General features: G+C 42.4%; 1 protein-coding gene across 3 annotated transcripts in view; it reads right to left on the reverse strand.

The window, feature by feature from the left end:
* LOC121444776 (CTP synthase 2) overlaps window positions 1-23,059 on the reverse strand; it is a 123,781-nt gene that overhangs the window by 31,589 nt on the left and 69,133 nt on the right. For all 3 annotated transcript variants that reach the window (XM_041646694.1, XM_041646695.1, XM_041646692.1), the window contains exon 14: window positions 14,194-14,290. In XM_041646694.1, coding sequence (XP_041502628.1) covers window positions 14,194-14,290 — 97 coding nt within the window. The remainder of the gene's footprint in view (window positions 1-14,193; window positions 14,291-23,059) is intronic.

Consider the following 23,059-nt stretch of genomic DNA (forward strand, 5'->3'; position numbering starts at 1 on the left):
AGGAGGGCCCAGCCCACGGTGGGTGGTGCCATCCCTGGGCTGGTGGTCCTGGGTTCTGTAAGAAAGCTGGTTGAAAAAGCCAGGGAAAGCAAGCCAATAAGCAGTACTCCACCATGGCTTCTGCATCTCCAGGATCCTGCCCTGTATGAGTTCCGTCCTGACTTCTTTCAGTGATGAACTGTGGTGTGCAAGTATAAGCCAAATAAATTCTTTCCTCCCCAAATTGCTTTTTGATTATGGTGTTTCATCTCAGCAATAGAAACCATAACCAAGACACCCACTGTCCAGATTACTGCATGTTCAACCTTAAAATATACTCTGACCCTAACACTAGACTTCTGGACTGGGAGTGTAGTTCAGTGGTGTGTGTGACCTAACACTAGACTTCTGGACTACGAGTGTAGTTCAGTGGTGTGTGTGACCTAACACTAGACTTCTGGACTACGAGTGTAGTTCAGTGGTGTGTGTGACCTAACACTAGACTTCTGGACTACGAGTGTAGTTCAGTGGTGTGTGTGACCTAACACTAGACTTCTGGACTACGAGTGTAGTTCAGTGGTGTGTGTGTGACCTAACACTAGACTTCTGGACTACGAGTGTAGTTCAGTGGTGTGTGTGACCTAACACTAGACTTCTGGACTACGAGTGTAGTTCAGTGGTGTGTGTGACCTAACACTAGACTTCTGGACTACGAGTGTAGTTCAGTGGTGTGTGTGACCTAACACTAGACTTCTGGACTACGAGTGTAGTTCAGTGGTGTGTGTGACCTAACACTAGACTTCTGGACTACGAGTGTAGTTCAGTGGTGTGTGTGACCTAACACTAGACTTCTGGACTACGAGTGTAGTTCAGTGGTGTGTGTGTGACCTAACACTAGACTTCTGGACTACGAGTGTAGTTCAGTGGTGTGTGTGACCTAACACTAGACTTCTGGACTACGAGTGTAGTTCAGTGGTGTGTGTGACCTAACACTAGACTTCTGGACTACGAGTGTAGTTCAGTGGTGTGTGTGACCTAACACTAGACTTCTGGACTACGAGTGTAGTTCAGTGGTGTGTGTGACCTAACACTAGACTTCTGGACTACGAGTGTAGTTCAGTGGTGTGTGTGACCTAACACTAGACTTCTGGACTACGAGTGTAGTTCAGTGGTGGTGTGTGTGAGCGCTAGAGTGCTAGTTTGGCAGGCACAAGATCCTGGATTTGGGCTGGGGAGATGGCTCAGCATGTGTAAGCATTTGCCTCAAAAGCCTGACAACCCAAGTTCAGTTCACGAAACCCATGTAAAAAATCTAATGTGGTACACATCTGTTATTCCACCATTCCTACAGCACGGTGGAAGATAGAGACAGGAGAACTCTCTGGAAGCTTTCAGCCAGGCAGTCTGAAGTACATAGCACAACAAATGAAACCAGAGAGACCTTCCTCAACAAAGTCAAAGGCCAGAATGAACCCCAGAGTTCTCTGGCCTCTATACAGTACATATGTGCACAAAAATATATATAAACACACACACATGGTATGGCACATTCGTGCCCACATACACTAACATACACACACATACACACAGGCGCACACACCACAACTCTCATAGACAGATTCTAGGTTTGATTCCCTAACACTGCCAGAGGTTTGCGGGGAGCGGTAAAATGAAGACAAAGACTAAAGCACAAAGATGTTCACTGTTGCGTTATTTAACAGACGACACATGGAAACAATGTGAGCATCAAAATGAAAAGGCTGGTGGATTGAATATCACCTTGTTTACCTATGCTCAATCAGGAGCGTGTGGCTGCAAATCAGGCAAGGGGGCCTTGTAGCTGCACCACCACGGCTCAGTGCACCACCTTCAGCAAGACCTTGGGCACAGCAGTCTACAAAATGGATGCGCAGTGACTACAGGATCACATGGACAGAGCCAGTTCCATCAGCAAACGCCATTCAATTAGGGTGCAATATTGGAACCCACTGAGAAAGCAGTGACGATCTCCACAGCATCAACCCTCGTGGTTCAGATCCCCAGCACATATCAAGGAACAAAAAGGGCTGGAGTCCCAGTCAAGCTCTACCAGAATCAGGAGCCACGCTCTGCTCGGTAGACAGACTAGCTATAGATTTTCAAAGACATCATGAAGTTGCAATAGGAAGTCTCCACTGAGAAAGATCAAATTAATGCCTCATGACTTTGAGCTTTTGACTTGGAACAAAAACATACCAATTACATGCCTCTGAATGAGTGATGATCATAGGCAAGCTTCTGTTTGCGATTCTGCCCATACAGACAGGGTGTGTGGTGATGAAATGAATAATAGTGAACAGTTAAGGTATTCTAGAGAAGTCAGGCGATGGTGGCCCATGCCTTTAATTCAGCAGTGGGAGGCAAAGGCAGTCAAATCTCTAAGTTCAAGGCCAGCCTGGTCTACACAGTGAGTTCCAAGACAGCCAGAGCTGTTGTTGCACAGAGTAACCCCATCTCTAAAAATTAAAAAAAATGTTTTAGAGAAAAGTGGGGAGAGTTGAGGCAAAAGAGACCTTTGAGAAATATACTGCTGATATACTGCCAAAGGGTGGGGTCATTCAAGATCACCTCTGTACTAAAACTATTGGTTCATACAAAGAAAAATGGGAAAGAGCAGTGATACACAGTTGGAAAGTAGGGAGGCATTACACCAACTCTGTGTGAACCTCAGAAACTTTGTGATTTATGAACTATTATCTAGCGTAAGGCAGTCTGTACTTGCTAAGGTGTCTATCTCACAGGCGACAGGAAGAGGGAGGGAGAAGGAGAAGACAGAGACTCTGAAGCCAGACTAAATGGCTTTAAATACCTCTATGCTATTAAACAGATATGTACCTTGGGTAAATGAGCTAGTCTTGATGCCTCAGTTTTCCCTATCTGTGAAATGGGAATTATGATTATCCCCACTTTATAGAGTCATTGTGAAGATCAAATAAATCCAAGTATTAAAACAGTAAAGAAATCAAATCTATAACTGTTATTGTTATTTCTAGATAATGAAATAAAAATAGAAAGGAAGGATGTAGAACATAAGTTCTATGTGGTAAAAGACAAAATAGGGACCTGTCTGATCTTTAACAGCAACACTTATCACACAGCAGGTAGTGACAGACTTGGGATGAATAAATGGAACATGCATATACAATGCACATAGTGTATGAGACATTTCTGGAATTTTTGTTATCAATTTACTTATTTATTGGTACTAAAGATTAAACCTAAGTCCTTGGATACACTAGGGAAGTGTTCAAACATTGATTAAGTCACACTGTCTTTGTCAGTCTTACTTTAATTTTAAAAAGTTCTTTATTTTGAGACAAGGTCTCACTAAATTAATTCCCTGGGCTGGCCTTAAACTTGCTCTGTAGCCCATGAAGGCTTTGAATTTGTGATTCTCCTGCCTCAGTTTCTGGGGTAGCTGCGATTACTGGCTGAGCCACCACATCCAGCTGTTTGTAATTTTTATTTTATGCATTTAAAATCTTTTATTGCTTACAAATCTATTAGAAATAAACTCAGAAAAGCAACCCATGGTGATGCTTTAAAGTTCTGAGTTAAGAATAAGCTTAAGGGCTGGTGCGATGGCTCAGCAGTTAAGAGCACTCATATACATAAAATTAAATTTTAAAAATAATAATATCAGAAATTATGCTCATAAAGTCTCACTACATGACTCTCCAAATTGAGCTGAACAAGGATGGCAACAATGAGCATGTCAAACCGGCTGGGGGAAAGCCCACACTGCCCCAACCCTCCAAAGAACTGAGGAAAGCTGGGAGTGGGAGAGGCGGTCTTCCCCAGGGAAGAGCACAGCAATTGGTTGTCCATTGCCAAACAGTCAGCCCTGTAAAGTACAAGTAATATACAAGTAACATTATACAGATTCAACAGGTTATTTATCCTGTCATATAAAATCCACTTGCTCTTCCATCATTTTGTTTCTCACCACACCCCACCCCCCAGCCTTGGCATTTTGGTCCCCAATAAACCTTTCTTTCTACTCATGGAGTAGGCCACTTCAGTGGTTTCACTGTGTCGTCACTTATACTTGAAGACAAGCACGTCACCAAGCGAGCTCTCTGGCAAGCCTTCTATCCAATATTGATTCAGCACTCCTGTGCCTCCTTTGCAGACAAGGAAACTTTCTTTTTGCTATTGTTGTTTATTGTTTTTTTTTTTTTTTGAGATAATGTTTCTCTGTGTCGCCCTGGCTGTTCTGGAACTCTGTTAGCTAGGTTAGCCTCAAACTCAAGAGTGCTGCCTCCCATGTGCTGGAATTAAAGGTGTGTGCCACCATGCCCAGCCAAAGACACTTCCATAAGGAGCCCAGGGTAGGGTCTTACTTTCTTAGACCCCTGCTCCCACAAGACACTGATCCTAGAACCCATGGAACCTTACTTGGAGCTATCAACAGAAAGGACTTTTTGCTTTGAGAACTGTTTGGATTTTTCCTCTTTAAGTTCCAGCTATTCCATATCATGTGAAGGTCAAGAGTCGGCTCAGTGGTTTTCTAACAAGTGACCTGGATGACAAAGATTCTGTCCTGTGTAAAACGGTCGTTGGGTCCGAGGCTGTAACAGGAATAACTGAAGTGGTGCACATTGGAAAGTACACAATCAGGACCTGAATACAGCAGTGCATGCCTAGAACCCCCAGCCCCTTGGAGGTAAAGGCAGGATGGAGTGTTCCAGACAAGCCTGGGCTATATAGTGAAAGGCAGCCCCCAAGCCCAAGGGCTAGGGATGTATCTCAGAGAGAACATGTCTCATATGCACAAGGTTCTCTATCCCCAACGCCATAAATAAAGAAAACAAAAGTAAAGAATCAGGGCCTGCTTCTAATTTACTCCTCTCCTTGCTACTTTTGGACTTCAATGTCGTTCCTTCCACTTCTATGGAACAATGCATTCATTTTCAATATCTAAACAGCTTCCCCTTCCCTAATTTTATGTTTTTTGATCAGCTTTAATGTCATTTTTATATATATTTTATTTATTTTATCAGATATTTGAATGTATACCATTTGAGTGCCTGGTGCCTAAGGACACCAGAAGGGCATTTGATCTTCTGGAACTAAAATTACAGGTGATTGTGAGCCACCATGTGGGTGTTAGCAATCTAACCATGTCCTCTGGAGAGCAGTCAGTGTTCTTAACCATTGAGCCACCTCTCCAGATCAGTGTGTCAAACTTTTGAGGATAAAACATCACAATTTAAACACATCATCCTGCTTTCAACCCTACACTGCAGTGCTTTATTGTCTTTCATGGATTTTGTTTGTCAGATGCTGAGGATAGAGCCTTGTGTATGTTAGACAAGCATTCTACCACAGAGCTATATCCCCAAGCCTCCTTATTTAAAAAAGAGAGAGAAGACAGCAGTAGAGGGAAGAGAGAGAACCTGTAAAAAAAAAACAAAGGTTATTTGCTCCCCTCTTCTCAAGCCAGCCTCACCCCAACCCACCCCGGTGCAGAGGCTCACCAGGGCCTCATACATGATTGGCAAATACTCCAACAGTGAGCTATGTCCCCAGTCCAATTGATTCCCATTTGTTGTGGAATATTTGTTTACCCTGTAAAAAACGTGTCTTTGCCAAGGCACCTTCTGATTGGTTTGATAAAGAGCTAAATGGCCAATAGCTAGTCAAGAAGAGAATAGGCGGGATTTCCAGGAAAAGAGAGAACTCTGGGAAAAAGAAAGACTGGATTAGCTAGAGAGAGACAGAGGAAAAAAACAGGAGGTATGGGACAAAAGAAAAACAATGCCATGTGGCAGAGTGTAGATTAATGTGAATGGGTTAAGTTATAAGAGGTAGTGGAGAACAAGCTTAAGCTAAGGCCAAGCTTTTATAATTAATAACAAGTGTTGGTGTCATTATTTGCAGGCAAAAAAATGTTCCAAGTAGGCTTGGTGCTCATGGCATACAGAGGCATGGCTCTTTAAAAAGGCCCTGCTACTGAGCACTTGAATGGGGTTTATGAGCAGTGGCAAGCTACTTGGTGGTGGGAGACTAGGTAGAAATGCTTACTGCAGTGTGGACCCAGAAGCTTCCCAGAGCTGGGGCAGATAGATTGGCTCCAAGTCAGGGCCCACAGGCATGAGGCTCCACTCTTACCAACCTGAAGGGGACATAGCCAGCTGACACACCATGTGCTAAGTAGAGCCACACAATGGAGGGCCTTACCACTGCTTAGCAGTTTAACGTTTGGTTCACACAGAGAAGGCTACAGAAGCACAAGAAGTCAGTTCCAGGCCAAAGCAAACTCTGAAAAGGGTACAGTGTGCTTAAAAATGTGCTTAGACACTAAAGAAAGAAAATGGGTATAGATAGTCATAGAAAATAAATAAATGAACAATTTTAAAAAATAGGCCAGACGGTGGTGGTGCACATCTTTAATGCCAGCACTCAGGAGGCAGAGGCAGGCGGATCTCTGAGTTCATGGCCAGCCTAGTCTACAAAGAGAGTTCTAGGATAGCCAGGATTATTTCACAGAGAAACCCTGTCTCAAAAGCAAGCAAGCAAGCAAGCAAGCAAGCAAGAAACAAAGAAACAAAGAGAGAAACAAAGAGAGAAACAAAGAAAGAAACAAAGAAAGAAAGACCTACCATGGGCAACTGAATGAGAACCCCATCTCAAAATAAAAAAAGTAAAAAGAACTGAGGATGTGGTTCAGTGGCAAAGTGCTTGCTTGAGGCTCAAGTTCAATCCCCTCTACTGAAAAAAAATATATTTTAGAGAGTAATTTTTTAACAATGATACTGTAGGGCCAGAGAGGCACTCAGTAGAAGGCTAGAAGCCAACATATGGACAGTGTCACATGACCTGGCTCTGACTCTCCCAACCTCCCAGATGCTCTTTTGCCTTCAGCCAACCATTTTCTCTGTCAAAAACAGAGATGCTGTATTAAGTAGCTTGGTCTTTCTTCTATGCCACTTAGCAGGATAGCTAACAGGCAGATAGGAAGTGAGGATGCCATCTTTCACTCCTCTCCCTACCATGTGCTGCTGCTTCTTGTTCACGATTCAGCCAACCTCCTGGTCCAGCCCATCACCAACAATGACCTTTCATATTTGTTTGCTTTCTTTATCTCAAACATTTAGGAAAATTTTCAAAAGTCACAGAAAATGAGACAAGATTAAACTTCAGTTTCCACCAATAAAGTTATATTGCCTACCTGAACAGCGTGATGGCTGCTTCTGAATTAGAAAAAAAAAATGCATCAACCACTGGTTTCGATCATTTGGGTGACAGACTTGGGGACGGAAAGACCTCTCCCTGCTAACAAAACCTGAGACCTAAGCAATCTCCACTCAAGCAAACCAACAATTGGTTGGGGAAGAAAAGGGCCTGTGTAGCAATGGAAAAAGTCAGTCAAAGGCAGCAATGAAGATTAACTTCTGATCTCGATAACAGAGCAGGCAAACTAATGATGTGAGCAGAAAACTAGGGAATGGAGGACAATGGCAGAGCTGATGTCATTCTGAACTTACTCACCCTTCTTTCAAACAATCGGGTTCAAACAATCTGGCAGAATTACCAGTCATAAAGTGCTCATAGCCTTGGACCTAATAACCCAACTTCTGGAAACCCGTCTTAAGGAAACATTGAAAGGAACAAAAAGCCCGTGTGGAGATGTCCCAATCAGCACTTTTCTTATAAAACGCTGGAACCAATCTGAAATGGTTATCGGTAGGAAATGAATCAGCACATTAGGGCCCCTTAACTCAATTAAACACTATATACCCGGGGCCAGGTACACTGGAACACACCTGAAGTCCTCAGCATTCAGAACACTTGAGCCCAAGAGCTCAAAGCAAACCCGAGTAACAAGAACTACTGGGGATGGGGGAAGAAGACAGAGACAAGAACAATGACTGACAAGCAGTCTGGTAATCTCATAAGTGAGAGGTGGAGGCAGAAAGATCAGGTGTCAAGGTCTTTGCCTGTATAGTGAGTTCCAGGCCAATATGGGCTACATGAGACCCTGACTCAAAACTACAGCTCTCTGTGTGTTTCAGTTTTCTCTAAGGACAAGTTTGTTGACAGGTTATCCAGTCCCAAGTGGTCAGTCCTAAACACACATGTACATACAAGTAAACACTAAATGGACTCAGTAGGTTTGACACACACACACACACACACACACACACACACACACACACACACAAAACAACAACAATAACAATAATCATAGAGGTTGTGAATTTGAGGTGCATACACAGGAGAAGTTGGATTGGGGAGAAGTGAAGTGATGTAAATTCAGCACTCATGATGAAATTCTCAAAAGGAGGGGGGAAGGCCTTGGACTTCCCAAAGGGCAGGGCACCCTGACTTCTCTTAGGACTCGAGAGGGAGTGGGGGGAGTGGGAGGGAAATGGGAGGAGGGGAGGAGGTGGAAATTTTTAATAAATAAATAAATAAACTTAAATTTTAAAAATACATATATACACATACTAAAGCCTAAACGGACACAAAACCCAGATACATAAAATTATGCTACAATAAAAGAATATAGAGATTAAGCACAATAAAGTTCAGAAAAGACCACAAATACACAAACTTAGAGAGTCATAAACAGTTTAGAAAAACAGCTGATGTTTAACGGCCTTTAAACCAGCTTCAACAATTCCACACACACTACCATTGGCCCTTTTATTTAAAGGGCCTTGCCCCACTTTGAGGCAGGCAGGCCTCAAAACTTACTATATAGCCAAATATGACCTTGGATTTTTCTTTTGCTTTTTGTTTTGTTTTGTTTTCCAAGATAGGGTTTCTCTATGCAGTCCTGGAATTCTCTCCATAAACCAGGATGACCTCAAACTCAAAAATATGTATGCCACTGCCTCCCAAAGTGCTGGAATTAAAGGTACAGGCCACCACTGCCTTTCTTGACATCGAATTTTTTTATCCTCTTGCCTCTACCTCCCAGGTGCCGGGATTACAAGTATGCACACCACCAGGAGGTCCTGCTCATTCAGTGCAGGGGATGGAACTCAGGGTTTCACGCGTCAGACGCAAGCATTCTATCAATTGAGTTACATTCTCATCTCCTAAGGCCCTTGAAACAAATAGACAAAACAAAACCCAATCTCAAAGAACACATCCACACAGGACACAGAACAGAAACAAACTCTTATGAATACAGTTTTTATAAACAGGGTAAATAATGACCACAGGTACCTTTGTTCAAATAAATTTATACATATAATCCCTGGCTCAGAAAGAGTGAATTCAATTTTTCACAACCCTTATTGGATTAACAAGTGACAGAAGATAAGCAAGAATTGTCCCTCAATAGAAAAGTATTCAAGCTTTCTTCTGCTGGAGGGCAACCTTTTATTAAAGACTTCTTTACTTTCCTGCTTCTCCCTAAGTACAAAGCACTGAGTACAGGCCTACAAATCAAATTGAAATTAAAAGAAGATAGCATAAAAACAATTTCTATCAAAATTGTTAATCATTTTAATCATTTTGTTTCATTAGTTTTTGGTTTTGGATTGAAATAGGATTTCAATGTGTATTCCTGGCTGTCCTGGAACTCACTATGTAGATTAGGCTGGTCTTGAACTCACAGAGATGCCCCTGCCTCTGCCTCCCAGCTGCTGGGATTAAAGGTGTGTGTCACGTGCCCAGCTCAAAATGGTAAATCATTTTTACAGGTAGCATAGGCAAATGTATTTTGTATTGTGCTGACTAGAAAAGAAGCCTACAAAATAAATGTATCAGTTTGTGAAAAAATAAGATCCTACAAAATAAATATTCTACCTAGGGAGCCAAAAGCCCACAATATTACAAGGCTTTGTTTGTTTGTTAATAAAAGACATTCAATAGAATAATGGCGAAAGTTGTTAGCACTTAACAGTCATTGCTAAAGACCTCATGGGAAGCTAGTTTCACCAGGTAGGGAGGCAAAACTTTATGCTTGCTAAAGACCACAGGTACACACACCACCTGCCTTTTGTAAAGAAAGAAGGACAATTTAAAATGAAGGCAATCAGGAAACTGAGGATATGTGGCTCAGTTGGTAGAGCAAGTTCCTTGGGTGTGATCTCCGGCATGGCTTAAATTGGGAGTGGTAGCTCAAAAGAGAAGGGAAAGACAGAAGGAACAAAGTCATCCTTGACTATGCAGTGAGTTTGAGGCCAGCCTAGACTATATTAGCCCCTATATAAAAAATTAATACATGAATAAAATTAAAGCAATCAAGTTTAATAAATCATTGAGTAAAACAGCCCATAAGCTTGTAAGCAGACTTTTGAAATTGCCATACAACCACACAATGGCCTATTATATAGCTATTACAAGAAAGGAAATACTGATGCGTGTTATCATGGATGAAACTTGAAAGCAGTGTGTTTAGTGATGGAAGCCAGATATAAAAGGCCTTCTTTCATGTGGTTCCATTTACATTAAAATGCCAGAATAGGTAAATTTTTAAAAAGTGGATCGATGACTGCCAGAGGCTGAGGAAATAAAGGTGACAACACAGTACAGAAATTTCCATTGGAGGTAATGAAAATGATCTAAAATTGACACTGATGACAGTAGGGCATCTTCATGGGTACCCTAGTGATGGCTGAACAGCTCTGTGAGCACAATGAAACCAGCAAATTGTATACTAACAGATGAATTATATGCTGTGGGTCTTATGTCTCTATAAAAAATTATCTTTGGTGCTATGTTTAAGTTTCATAAAATTCACAGTCATGGAGATGTCTCAGAAGGTAAAGATTCTAGCCAGGCAGTGGTGGCAATATACTTTTAATCCCAGCACTCGGGAGGCAGAAGACAGATGTCTGTGAGTTCAAAGTGAACCTCTGTGAGTTCGAGGCCAGCTTGGTCTATAAAGTGAATTCCAGGAGAGCCAGAACTGTTACACAGAGAAACAATGTCTCAATAAAAATCTTAAAATATATTAAACACAATGATTTTTTATAAAAGTTTAATACAGTTATCACCAAATCTTTCACAACACATAATTTTGATCATCTTTTTCACTAACCATTTTGGGTTTTTTTTTTCACTTATACAATTACAAGAACAAAGTTTCAAAGACTTTGAAAAGAACTGAAAGGCAGAGAAGCACTAACAGTCATAAAGAGAAAGCTCTTACATTTGTAAAGGAAAGTGCAGGAACAAAAACCTCTTGCAGAAAGGAAGAAAGGCTGTTCACTGGTCTACTTGGTTGTTCAACTTCAAGCTTGCTAAGAAGCACTATGCTTTTCCCAAGCTTTAGACCATCCTTTAAGGAAACGGTATTTTCAATCTTACTCTTCCTTCAGTTAGGAAGGTGTTTTGCTTTATTTGAAAGTGGGACCTGAGACAGGGTCTTGGTTCTGAATATGACTTTAATCCTCCAGCCTCTACCTTCTGAGTGCTGAGATCACAAGCCGGTACCATCCTACCCAACTCTTGGTTTTTATGATGCTGGGCTGGAACACAGGGTCCCATACACGTGGGGCTAGGGCTCTACCACTGAACCCCATTCTCTGCCCCAGAAGATATTCTTACGAATGGCTCTGGATACCAGAGCTCTCCAGGCCCTGCAGCACCTTGCCCTTCCCAGCCGTATTTTTTTCACTTGTTTTGAGGCCCTGGGAAGACAGGATTGCTTCCTGTCCAGCCCCTGCTAGAGCTGCAGAACCCAGCATGGTGCATATGCACAGGACAGGCACTCAAGATACATTTAGTAAATTAAATTATGGGCTCTGGGGTTTGGTTAACATGAAGCTATTCTCACATAATATGATAATCTATGAAACAAGGTCCACAGAAATAATAATTAACCCTGTGGGGATCAGGAAAATCAGCAAATTATCAGCTAGTAAGCCAGGTTCTTCTCTCTCCCCATGCAGGGATTCTTCTACTGGAGGGACAGAAACCTGTTGTTTGTTTGTTTGTTTGCTGATTTTTCAAAACAGGGTTTCTCTGTGTAATAGCCCTGGCTGTCCTAGAACTCACTCTGTAGACCAGGCTGGCTAGAGATCTGCCTGCCTCTGCCAGGCTGTTTATTTTTTTAAGTCTTCTAGACTGCCTATCTCCTCCCGTCTTTCTGTCTTTCTCTGTCTCTGTCTCTCTGTCTCTCTCTCTGTCTCGTGTGTGTGCGTGTGTGTGTGTGTGTGTGTGTAGGTCAGAGGACAATTTGCGAGAGTCAATTCTCTTCTTCAACTATGTGGGTCTCAGGATCAAGCGTAGGTCATCAAGCTTGGTGGGAAGTGCTTTTGGCCACTGAGTGATCTCTCCGGACTCCCAGACTTAGGAGACACACAACTATCCTCCTCTCTACAGGAAGTTCAGGAATGGGGAACTAAATAAGGCAAGTCACACAGTAAACCATGAAACAAAAGCCAGATGTGTTGGCACACTTTGAAGTGGGGTCAGACATCAAGGACTTCAAAACCTGCCTCAACTACAATCAGAAATCCAGGCCTACCAGAACTACATAATAATGAAACCCAGTGTAGAGAACAGAATATACCCTACTCTGTGTTATTCCATATTGTATCAACTGGTTTAACAGGCTGTGCACTGTAGCTTTACAAGCAAATTTTAACTCCATTTTGAAGAAGCATGACGGTAGCTCCTGGGTGGATCCATAAACTGCATCATTTTTCAGGCTCAAACTATCGAGTACAAACTGATACATGACTTATTCTGGGAAAGAGAGAGAGAGAGACACCATCCTGGAAGTTTATTGAGGAAACTTTAAAGTGTGACGGCATATGGGTGTTATTAAAACCATATTGAGGAGCCAAACCTAAGAATTTAACAGACACATCAGATCATGGAAAGTATAATTCCCTCACCTAGACCTTTATAAATGATGGGTACTGAACACTGCTATGGCATGGCTCCATGTCAGCCTATCATCTGATACCCCGTTTGTTCATCAAAGGCCAAGGACTCCCTGAGTCCACTTGGTACTTCACTGCTGATATTACCTGCTCAACTGTTCACCCATCTAGACCTGAATCACCTCCTGACCCAGTTCCTGCTTTGGTGTCTGCTCTGGACCCAGTGTGACCTTTTCACCATCGGCTTGAATTCTGCAGCTTAGCTCCCAATGCTAACCAGCAGCTCACTCTTGGCACAGATCTCTTTCGTTATCTATACAGACTTTCTCAGCCCACTCTGAAACCTCTTCAACTTTGCTGCAGCCTCTTCAGTTTGTATTCCTTATGTAACCCATATATACATATGGAGGTATACAGATATATTTCCTGTGTGCTATATGATATGAGAATTAATATCACTAATTAAGTTCAGCATAGGGGCATGGAGAGATAGCTCAGCAGTTAAGAGCATTTGTTGCTTGCTCTTGCAGAGGACCCAACAGTTTCCAACACCCATATCAGGCAGGCCACAACCACCTGTAACTCCAGTTCCAAGGGATTTGACACCTTCTTCTGGCTTCCAGGGGCACCGGCACTCACACATGCACATACCCATACACAGAAGTAAAAATCAATCAGCCCAGCAGTGATGGTGCGGACCTCCCAGCACTCAGGAGGAAGAGGCAGGCGGCTCTGGAGTTCAAGGTCATCCTGGTCTACAGAGTGAGTTCCAGGACAGCCAGGGCTGTTACATAGAGAAACCCTGTCTCAGAAAAAAAAATGAATAAAAAATAAATAAAATAAAATCTTAAAAAGACTGAAATAAAATACTTGCATTCACCTCAGCCAAACTACCAAAGTAGGCATAAGTAAATTTTATGACGATTTCTGCCATTGAAACTGCTATACCTTGTTATTCAATAAATACTACCATTGTGGAAATGTACAAATATGTTCATTTAGGATTCTGGCTAGCACACACATCACACACTGGCTCAAACACACAAAAAGGAAACAATGAAAGAGGAAGCCATTTTCAATGTAGGTCCATAAACTCAAAAAAAAAAAAAAAACTTGCATTAGTGCTCTCAAGAGAATTTTTGCAGGGACAGGACAAACATAGTATGGCACAAATTATCATTGATCTCTGGGACACTTTGTACATAACCAATACTCTTCTAAATGAACTTGAATGGGGAGAAAGTAAATTCCTCAAGTGACAGGTCAGCAAGAGCAGGTGACTGGGTGACAGGCTAGCTAGAAAGCTGCGGAAAAGGTTAGTAGGACAGCCATTTGAACCACTCCTAGTGTCGTATACAAATCAAAGCTCTGGGATACTTACTCAGTATGGAATTTTCAGTTGTGAAAACAGTTCGTCTTAATCCCAGTCTCATTGTTCCTCCCAAGTCACCAGGGTTGTGTTCAGGCATGTCGATTACCTTTAACAAAACAAATCCAGCTTTACCATCTTCCAAGGATGTAATTCCCCATATTTTTTGCTTTATTTTTAGAGGAACACTTGTTGAGAAAACATTCCCTTGAGTACTGTGTCTGATCAGTTCTTGCAGAGCTCCTGAGAAAAGCAGCCACCTAATACATCCTTCCCAAATTGTACGTACCTCTCACCACCGTTCTCATCTTCCGCTCAAGTCATTTACAAAACAGTGTATCAGAGAGCTAAGTATATAGTCTGGTTAGCAAAATTCTTGTCTGGCATATGTGAAGCCCTGGGTTTGATCCCTAGAACTCCATAAACAGAATGGTGGCACACACCTGTAATTCCAGTGCTAGGGAGGCAGAGGCTAGAGGACCTCTGTGAGTTCATGGCCAGCTCTGGTCTACAGAGCTAGTTCCAGGCAAGCTAGAGTTACATAGTAAGATACACGAGAGAGAGAGAGAGAAAGAGAGAGAAAGAGAGAGAGAGAGAGAGAGAGAGAGAGAGAGAGAGAGAGAGAGAGAGAGAGAGAGAGAGAGAAGGGAGGGAAAGAAGAAGGAAAGAAAAAGGAAGAAAGGAGCTGATATCGTTCCACTGGTAGAGCCCTTGCCCAGCATGCACAACGCCCTGGGTTTGATTTCTGGTACCCTATAAAGCAGGCATGGTGGCGAACACCTACAATCCAATCCCAGCACTAGCAAAAAAGAAGCAGGAGGATCAGAAGTTCAAGATCATCTTTGGCTACATAATAAATTCCAAGCCACCCTGGGATACCTGAGACTGCCTCAAAAAAGAAAAAAACAAACAAACAAAGAGAGGAGACCTTGGAAGATAACTCAGATGATTAAAGTGCCTCCCATGCAGGCATGAGGACTTGAGTTAAGATCCCTAGTACCCAATAAAAGTCAGATGAGGTTGCTCACATGTATGTGTATAATCCCAGAGATCTTGTGGCCAACCAGATTATGCAAATCAATTAGCTCAAAGTTCAGTGAGTAACCAACCCTGTCTCAAAAAACTAAGAGAACCTCTGAGAAAGACCCCAGACATCAATCTGTGACCTCCACATGTGTATGCACATGGGTACACACCTGCACAAACACATACATATACCAAACACACACACTCACTCTCCCTCCCCTCCCCTCTCCTCTTCTTTCCTCTCCTCTCCCTGTTCTTGTACATCCTGTGAGTCAAAAATCTAGCAATGCTTCATTTTCTTCATATCCAATCTGCCAAGTCCTATTAGTGAACCCCTCTAGACCACCTTGTTCTAAATGAAACCCTTGTAAACTCTGCGATCGCTGAGTAGCTTAGCTCCCCAGGCTTCTGTCTGTGGCCTTGCACAGGGCTTTTCCTCCTCACCGCCCTTCTCTCAGTTGTCTGCTGCCTGCTTCTGGATGAGAAGGGCAGTTGTTACTTTTCCTTACCAGTGTGCCTTTCCAGACAGTAGAAATAAACTGAAGGAATGACTGAACAAACGAACCCCAAGAAAACAAGTTCAGATTTGTTGAGTCACAGCACAAAAACTTAGAAAGATGTTTAAAAATAAAATCTGTTTTCATTAACCTGGTAATTCCTTTTCCTCAGTTCTGTTTACTATGATTAACTGTTTTGTTTCACGTTTTTTGGTTTGTTTGTTTTTTGGGGTTTTTTTTGTTTTTTTGTTTGTTTTTTGTTTGTTTTTTTGAGACAGAGTCTCAATATGTAGTTCTAGCCATCCTGGAACTCACTATACAGAACAGGCTGGCTTGAACTCACAGAAATTGGTCTGCCTTTCCCTCCTGAATGCTGGGATTAAAGGCCTGTGCCACCACGCCCAGCCATGTTTGTTGTTGTTGTTTTAAGATGTTAGATTAGACTGCAGTTGGGTAAGTCAACCTGTTCTAATAAAATTACTCAGGGTTCTCATAGAAGATTGTTTACACTCCCCCCCACCACACCCTAAAAGCCACAGACAGCTTTAAAGGAAATCCTTGACAACTGGAATTTCTTAAACAAAGAATTTCTAGGAAAATACCTGATTTTATTAGTGCCCCAGGAAACGTTTGGAGCCACCTGAACCCTGGGACCCAAGCAAGCTCCAAGAGTCACTGAGGGAAAGGGCTGGGGAAAAATGGATTATACCTCTCATTGAAATGAATGCTTGGTTTCTGAATTTCCCTTAACTCTTAGCCTGGCTTCCCTATCTTCTTTGGCTGGCTAATGGGGGCTAGATTAAGTATTACTGAGTGAAGTGAGAGAAGGCAGCCCCCAGTTTAGGAGGCCAAGAGGCTTATAAACGCTTGTGTGTATTTTCTAAGAAAAGGCAGGTAAGATCACAAGAGCTGCTACAGACTAAGAAGTCCTATGTCTACTCAGAGTCTCAGCTTCCATTTAGGTTCTATTCAAGTTCCTACTATGGTAATAAAGTTCCCTGGGTTCTTGTCAGAGGTGTACTACGATTCTTCAATCAGTTCACCCTTGTTTACTACATAAGGTCCAACTTTGAAGGTAAATTGCTTCCATTATCAGTGACTATGATAATCAAGGAGTATACTGGTCTGAACTATTGCGAACAAAGTAAAAAAAAAAAAAAAACAAAAAACAACCAAGAACAGGATGCTTGAACGTTGGAGAATAGGTCAGCAATTAAGAGCATGTGTTGGTTACTCTTGCAAAGGACCTGGGTTTGGTTCCCAGCACCCACATGGTAGCTCACAGCCATCCTTGGCTCCGGTTCCAGGAGATATGATGCCTTCTTCTGTCCTCTAAAGGTATCAGGCATGTATGTGGTACACAAGCATACAAGCAGGCAAAACAATCATACACATAAAATATAAATAACTAAATATTTTTTTAAAAGACAAAGGGGCTGGGTGGCGGTGATGTACGCCTTTAATCCCAGCACTCAGGAGGCAGAGGCAGGCAGATCTCTGGGAGTTTGAGGCCAGCCTGGTCTATGGAGCAAGTTCCGAGACAGTCAAGGCTAGACAGTGAAACCTGTCTTGAAAAACCAAAAGAAAAAAGAAAAAGAGCCAGCTGTGGTAGCACACACCTTTACTTCTAGCACTCAGGAGGCAGAGGTAGGCAGATCTTTAAATTCTGGTCACAGCCTGATCTACATAGAGAGTTCCAGGACAATTAAGGCTATAAAGAGAGAGTCTGTCTCAAAAAAAAAAAAGAAAGGAAGGAAGGAAGGAAGAAAGAAAGAAAGGGAGGAAAGAAGAGAATTAAAAAAAAACAAGCCTACATAAATGAGAGTCTATCTCTAAATTTTAAAATATTTTAAGAGAAAAAAAGTATAAGGATAGAGAGGGGAGGGAGGGAGGAGGAGGAGGAGGAGGAGAGAGAGAGAGAGAGAGAGAGAGAGAGAGAGAGAGAGAGAAATTTTAAGTTGTCTTTGTGCTCATTTGGTATGAAATTTCTAAATACCCCCAGACCAAAAATCATTTCCCAAACTGAAGTGTAAGGGTGGGGATGGAGAGGAAGCAAATGCATTGGTCATAAAATGGTCCTCCTGCACCAAGGAAATTTGAAAAGAATAATGTGGTAGCAATGATTTAGAAACCTGAGATTAAGGGAGTAGAATTGAGGATATCAAAGAAAGGGTTGAAGATTGCTGACTTTTTATCACAGACCTTTTAGAACAATTGACTCTGTCCACTGTACAATTTTAATGAAACAAGTTAAAGGCAGAGAGTGAAATGTATTACTGAGGTCTCACGAGGCTACTAGTTCACACTGTCCATGCCATGTTCAGAAATAGTTACTATGGCCTTCTCCTGGAAAAACACATAAAGAAATCCTAAGGCGTAAGAGTCATGGTGATCCTCTAGTTAGGGGCTGGTGAGAAGCCTCAATGAAAAAAAATACTTGCCTAAGGATCTGAGTTCAATTCCCAGAACCCACATGGTGGAAGGAGAAAACCCATTCCCACAAGTTGTCTTCTGACCTATACTGGTGCACTGTGGTACATACACATGAATTTTTAAAATGTCCTAGCTGGAAGAGCTACAATAGTGTCACTTACCTGCAAGAGATACCCACTGGTGCAATAGTGGCACAAATGTTATGAGAGTAACCAATAATTTTTTATTGGACTTATGGCTCACTCCATGATATGGAAACCATACCTGACACTTTTAATGAGGTCAAGAACCTGGGACGAAATAGGTAATAGGGCAGAGGGAAAACATACTATTATTCCACTAAATAAACAGAGTAGCAAAACAACTTTTTAAATTTTTTAAAAATATTTATTAAGTTAGTTTTGGTTTTTCAAGACAGGGTTTCTCTGTGTGGCCCTGGCTGTCCTGGAACTTGCTCTGTTGACCAAGCTGGCCTTGAACTCACAGAGATCTGTCTGCCTCTGCCTCCCCACTGCTGGAATTAAATGTGTGCATCACCACCACCTGGCTACAAAACAACTTCTAATGACATATTGCTATACCCATAGATCAGAGCATCATTCAACCCTCATCTGAGAAGTTTCTTTCTGTAGGTGGTAAATTAATACAGAGACCAACAACTTGTCAATATGCAGAGAGTGAGAGACTTTTTAGCAAAGTGACTTTCAACCTTCCTAACAGTATGAGCCTTTAATAAAGTTCCTCATTTGTGGTATCTCTCCAACCATAAAATTATTTTTGTTGTTATTTCATAACTGTAAGTTTTGCTAGTGTTATGAGTTGTAATGTATATCTGTGTTTTCCAGTGATCTTAGGTGATCCCTATGAAAGGCTTGTTTGACACCCAAAGAGGTCATGACCCACAGGCTGAGAATCATTGTTGCAGCACTTAGCCCAAATGGGATGCTTTTATCATGCGCCTCCTGTCGACCCTCAAAGAACTATGGAGAAGAAGAGGCAGAAAGAGTGTAAGAGCCAAAAGGTGGTGGACAACTCCAAGGAAACAGAATTTTCCAGGCGCAACAGAGCTGATGCACATAAGAACTCACAGGGACTGTGACAGCATGCACAAGACCTGCACGAATTCAAGTCAGATAAAACCCCAGCCTGGAGAAGGGTAAGTGGACACAAAGTCCCATCCCTAACCAAGAAGCTGTTTGCAATTGATAGCTACTAGGAGAAGGAAAACCCATTTTCTTCAATGGAATGACACGGATAATAACAACCATTTTCCAGAGCAGGCCTCATACTTAGGAGTAGTTGGTCAACATAAAATAGACTCCATGTTTGTGTCTATGCTTTTTGTTTATTTTGTTTTCCGAGAGAACATAAATCTGTGTGGGAGGGAGAATCTGAGAGGAACTGGTAGAGGGGAAAGAATATGATCAAAAATATTACATAAAGCTTTCAAAGGAAAAAAATCCACATTTTAAAAAATGTGTGAGCTAGAAGAGAACATGAAGATGGGAAGGAGGAATATGGGGAGGGTCCAGTGGGTGAGGAGGATTTGGGTTGGATATGTATGATCAAGGTGTATTGTATATAAGTATGAAAATGTAAAAATACTCTAAAGAACATGTACTAGCTAACACAGGAGTTAGTGGAGAAGAAAGATATTGGAGATGAGAGAGAAAGGGAAACATATCCCAAGTTCGAATGATACCCAGAGCAACAAGGAAAAGAGAAAAATACAATGAGAAGCTGCAGGAGAGTCCCCAGAGAGGGACGGACCAGGAGAGGTCTCATTGGGCCTGGTTCAGAAGGGCTCATCCAGAGACACACAAAATAATATCAATGGGGAGCAAGCATGCAGAAGCCACACTGGAAGGAAGGAGACGTCTGGATAGAGAACACAGCGACTCAGTCCTCAGACAACATGACAAGCTCTAAAGATGGATGGTACTGGGGGCCTGGGATGTAGCTCAGTTGGTAGACTATTTGCCTAGCATGCAGGATTAGTGTTTGAGGCCCAGCACCACATAAAACAGGGCACGTCTGTGCTACATAGAAAGTTCAAGACCTGCCTGAGCTACATGAGACCCTGTCTCAAAAAGGATAAAATAAGGAAAATAAGGGATGGGGGGTGGCGAGTAATGGCCTCTCAGGTTATACAACCTAATTGGGCAACAAAAAGACCCAAAAAGTCTAGGAGAGGAGAACAACAAGGTTTGAAGCATGCTAATTTTATCAATGTCACATGGTTAGTGAACCCTAAGTGCCTTTATATTTATCCCCAACATTTCCAAAATACCACAGTTTTTGCATCTGAAAGGGAAAAGCTTCTTCCTTTGAAAAACTATTTCCTTGACCCTACCCTTGGCTGTGATCTGACCCCCACACCCTTCTGTCCTTTCTTGGAACAGAGCCAAACAGCATACAAAAAAAATAAATAAATAAAAGAAAAATCAATAAGCTATAAAGCTTTGAGAGATGTAAAGCATCGCACAGGATAACTATGGTACTAATTAACCTTGGCTGAGATAATCTGCAACCTAGGTAAAAGTGTAATGAGTTCAAGTCCTTCAGTGTCCCAGGGTTCCTTAAACCAAGTGTGTGGAAGTCTGCGTCTCTTATCAACAATGAAATTCCTTAATGGCAGTGTGGATGGGGCCTCCCTCGCTGCATCCTGGGAATTGGTTCCTTGTCTGAATATTCCACTTGGACAAAACAGGAGCACCTACTCCCAGAAGACCCTTTCCACCCTTTTTTTCCCCCTCTACTTCATTAAAAAATACATTTCTTTATAGTGTGCTTTTATGTAGGGGGGTGCTTGTGTGCCACAGAGTGTGTGGGGAGGTCAGAGAACAACTTCCACCATGTAACTACCAGGGACAGGACTTAATTCATCCCCCTTAGCAGCAAGCACCTTTATCTGCTGAGGCATGTTGTCACCCCTTCTTTCTACTGTTGCTTTTCTTTAGACAGGATTAGTAATTAAACCTAAAGCTCCATACACAGTAGGTAAACCCTCTACCACTGAGCTATATCCCTAGCCCCATTTCTAGTGATTTGCCCAAACTTTCTCGTGTGTTTCTCAAGTACTCTTTACAAAGACTCCCCAGTGAGAGCTTGGGGGAGTGGGATGGTTGAGATGGAGGAAGGATGGATATGGAAGCAGGGAAGAAGATGTCTTAATTAAGGGAGCCATTTTGGGGTTGGCAAGAGGCTTGGCTATAGAGGGGTTCCCAGGTGTCCACGGGGATGTCCCCAGCTAGGACCCTGGGCAGTGGAGGAGAGGGTGCCTGAACTGGCCTTGTCCCTGTAGTCAGACTGATGACTATCTTGCATATCACCATAGAATCTTCGTCTGGGGACAGATGGAGATAGAGACAGAGACCCACATTGGAGCACTGGACTGAGCTCCCAAGGTCCAGTTGAAGAGCAGAAGGAGGGAGAACATGAGCAAGGAAGTCAGGACCGCGAGGGGTTGGTCCACCCACTGAGACAGTGTGCCTGAGCTAATGGTTGCTCACCAAAGCCAGCTGAACTGGGACTGAACAAGCATGGGATCAAACTGGACCCTCTGAATGTGGCTGACAATTGGGGCAGACTGAGGAGCGAATGATAATGGCACTGGGATTTGTCTCTACTGCATGTACTGGCTTTTTGTGATCCTATTCTATTTGGATGCATCCCTTCCTAAGCCTGGATGGAGGGGGGGAGGGCCTTGGACTTCCCACAGGGCAGGGTACCCTGCCCTCTTTTAGGACTGGAGGGGGAGGGATAGTGGGGCAACAGGAGGGAAATGGGAGGAGGGAAGGAAGTGGAAATTTTCAATGGTATTATTTATAAAGCAATAAAAAAAGAAAAATATGGGTTAACTTAAATCATAAGGGCTAGCTAAAAACAAGCCTAAGGTAAAGGCCCAACTTTCATAATTAAAAAAAAATGACTCCCCAGTTTGTTCCTCTCCAACAGTCCCAAGGTTTTGGGGGTTCTCTCTTTTTTAAGACTTACTCTGACTTGGATTTTTTATGAGTCATGTTGAAGATGGGCATAATTATGAACAGCTTTACGTCATTACTATGTTACCTAACATGCCTTGTTACTTGGTCCAGCAGTCTGTGTCACTACAAATCAAAGTAGACCCCTCCTGAGTGGCCCTCAGGTCTCACCTTATGCATGACCCTACTAAGCTGGACTCTCCTGATAGATTCAAACCAGTACTTTCTTCCTCAGCTAGGCCAATCCAGGGCCAATAGCTCCTCCACTCCCCACTCCCCCACCATACTCCTACACACAGACTATTTTTTCATTACATTTCTAAAGAGGCCTTCTCCATACTTCACTGCAAGAGCCCATGATTTGAGAGCACAATGAATATGCTCTCCTTATCAAATAACTCATCTAGACATTGGTAATTCATGTCCCATGCCCCTCCAAAGATATTCACATTCTAGTTCTTAGAACCTAAGAACCTGTGCACCTTTTATGACATAAGAATTTACAAATGTGATCCTGTTAAAGTTATTGGTGGTGGAAGGGGCCTTTCTTGTTGTGTCATGACAAGACAGAAGGTATCACATAGGCTGGAGAGAAGAGAGTCTGAACTCCTCATTTCTAAGGAATTCACCCAATAGAGATGTTTATTCTGGGTTGTGAGGGTAAACCCACATAATCATGCAGGACCTTAAGAGAGGAAGGAAGGACAGAATCAGAGGAGAAATATAGCGAAATGGACATTGCAGACAGACTGGACAATGTTAAGCTTCTGGCTTTCAGGAAGGAGGGCATATCTATGAACAAGCAGCCTCTAGAAGGCAAAAAACTAAGCAATCTCTCCTGTAACTTCAGAACGAACACATCCTATCAACCACTTTAAACATCTGACTTACAAGTAAAAAAGGGAGTGTTCCAGGTACTGAGTTGGTAAGAACTTATTA

The sequence above is a fragment of the Microtus oregoni genome, unplaced genomic scaffold (assembly GCF_018167655.1).
Source record: "Microtus oregoni isolate MIOR12 unplaced genomic scaffold, Mior012 000140F_ref0000409, whole genome shotgun sequence".
Lineage (NCBI taxonomy): Eukaryota > Metazoa > Chordata > Mammalia > Rodentia > Cricetidae > Microtus > Microtus oregoni.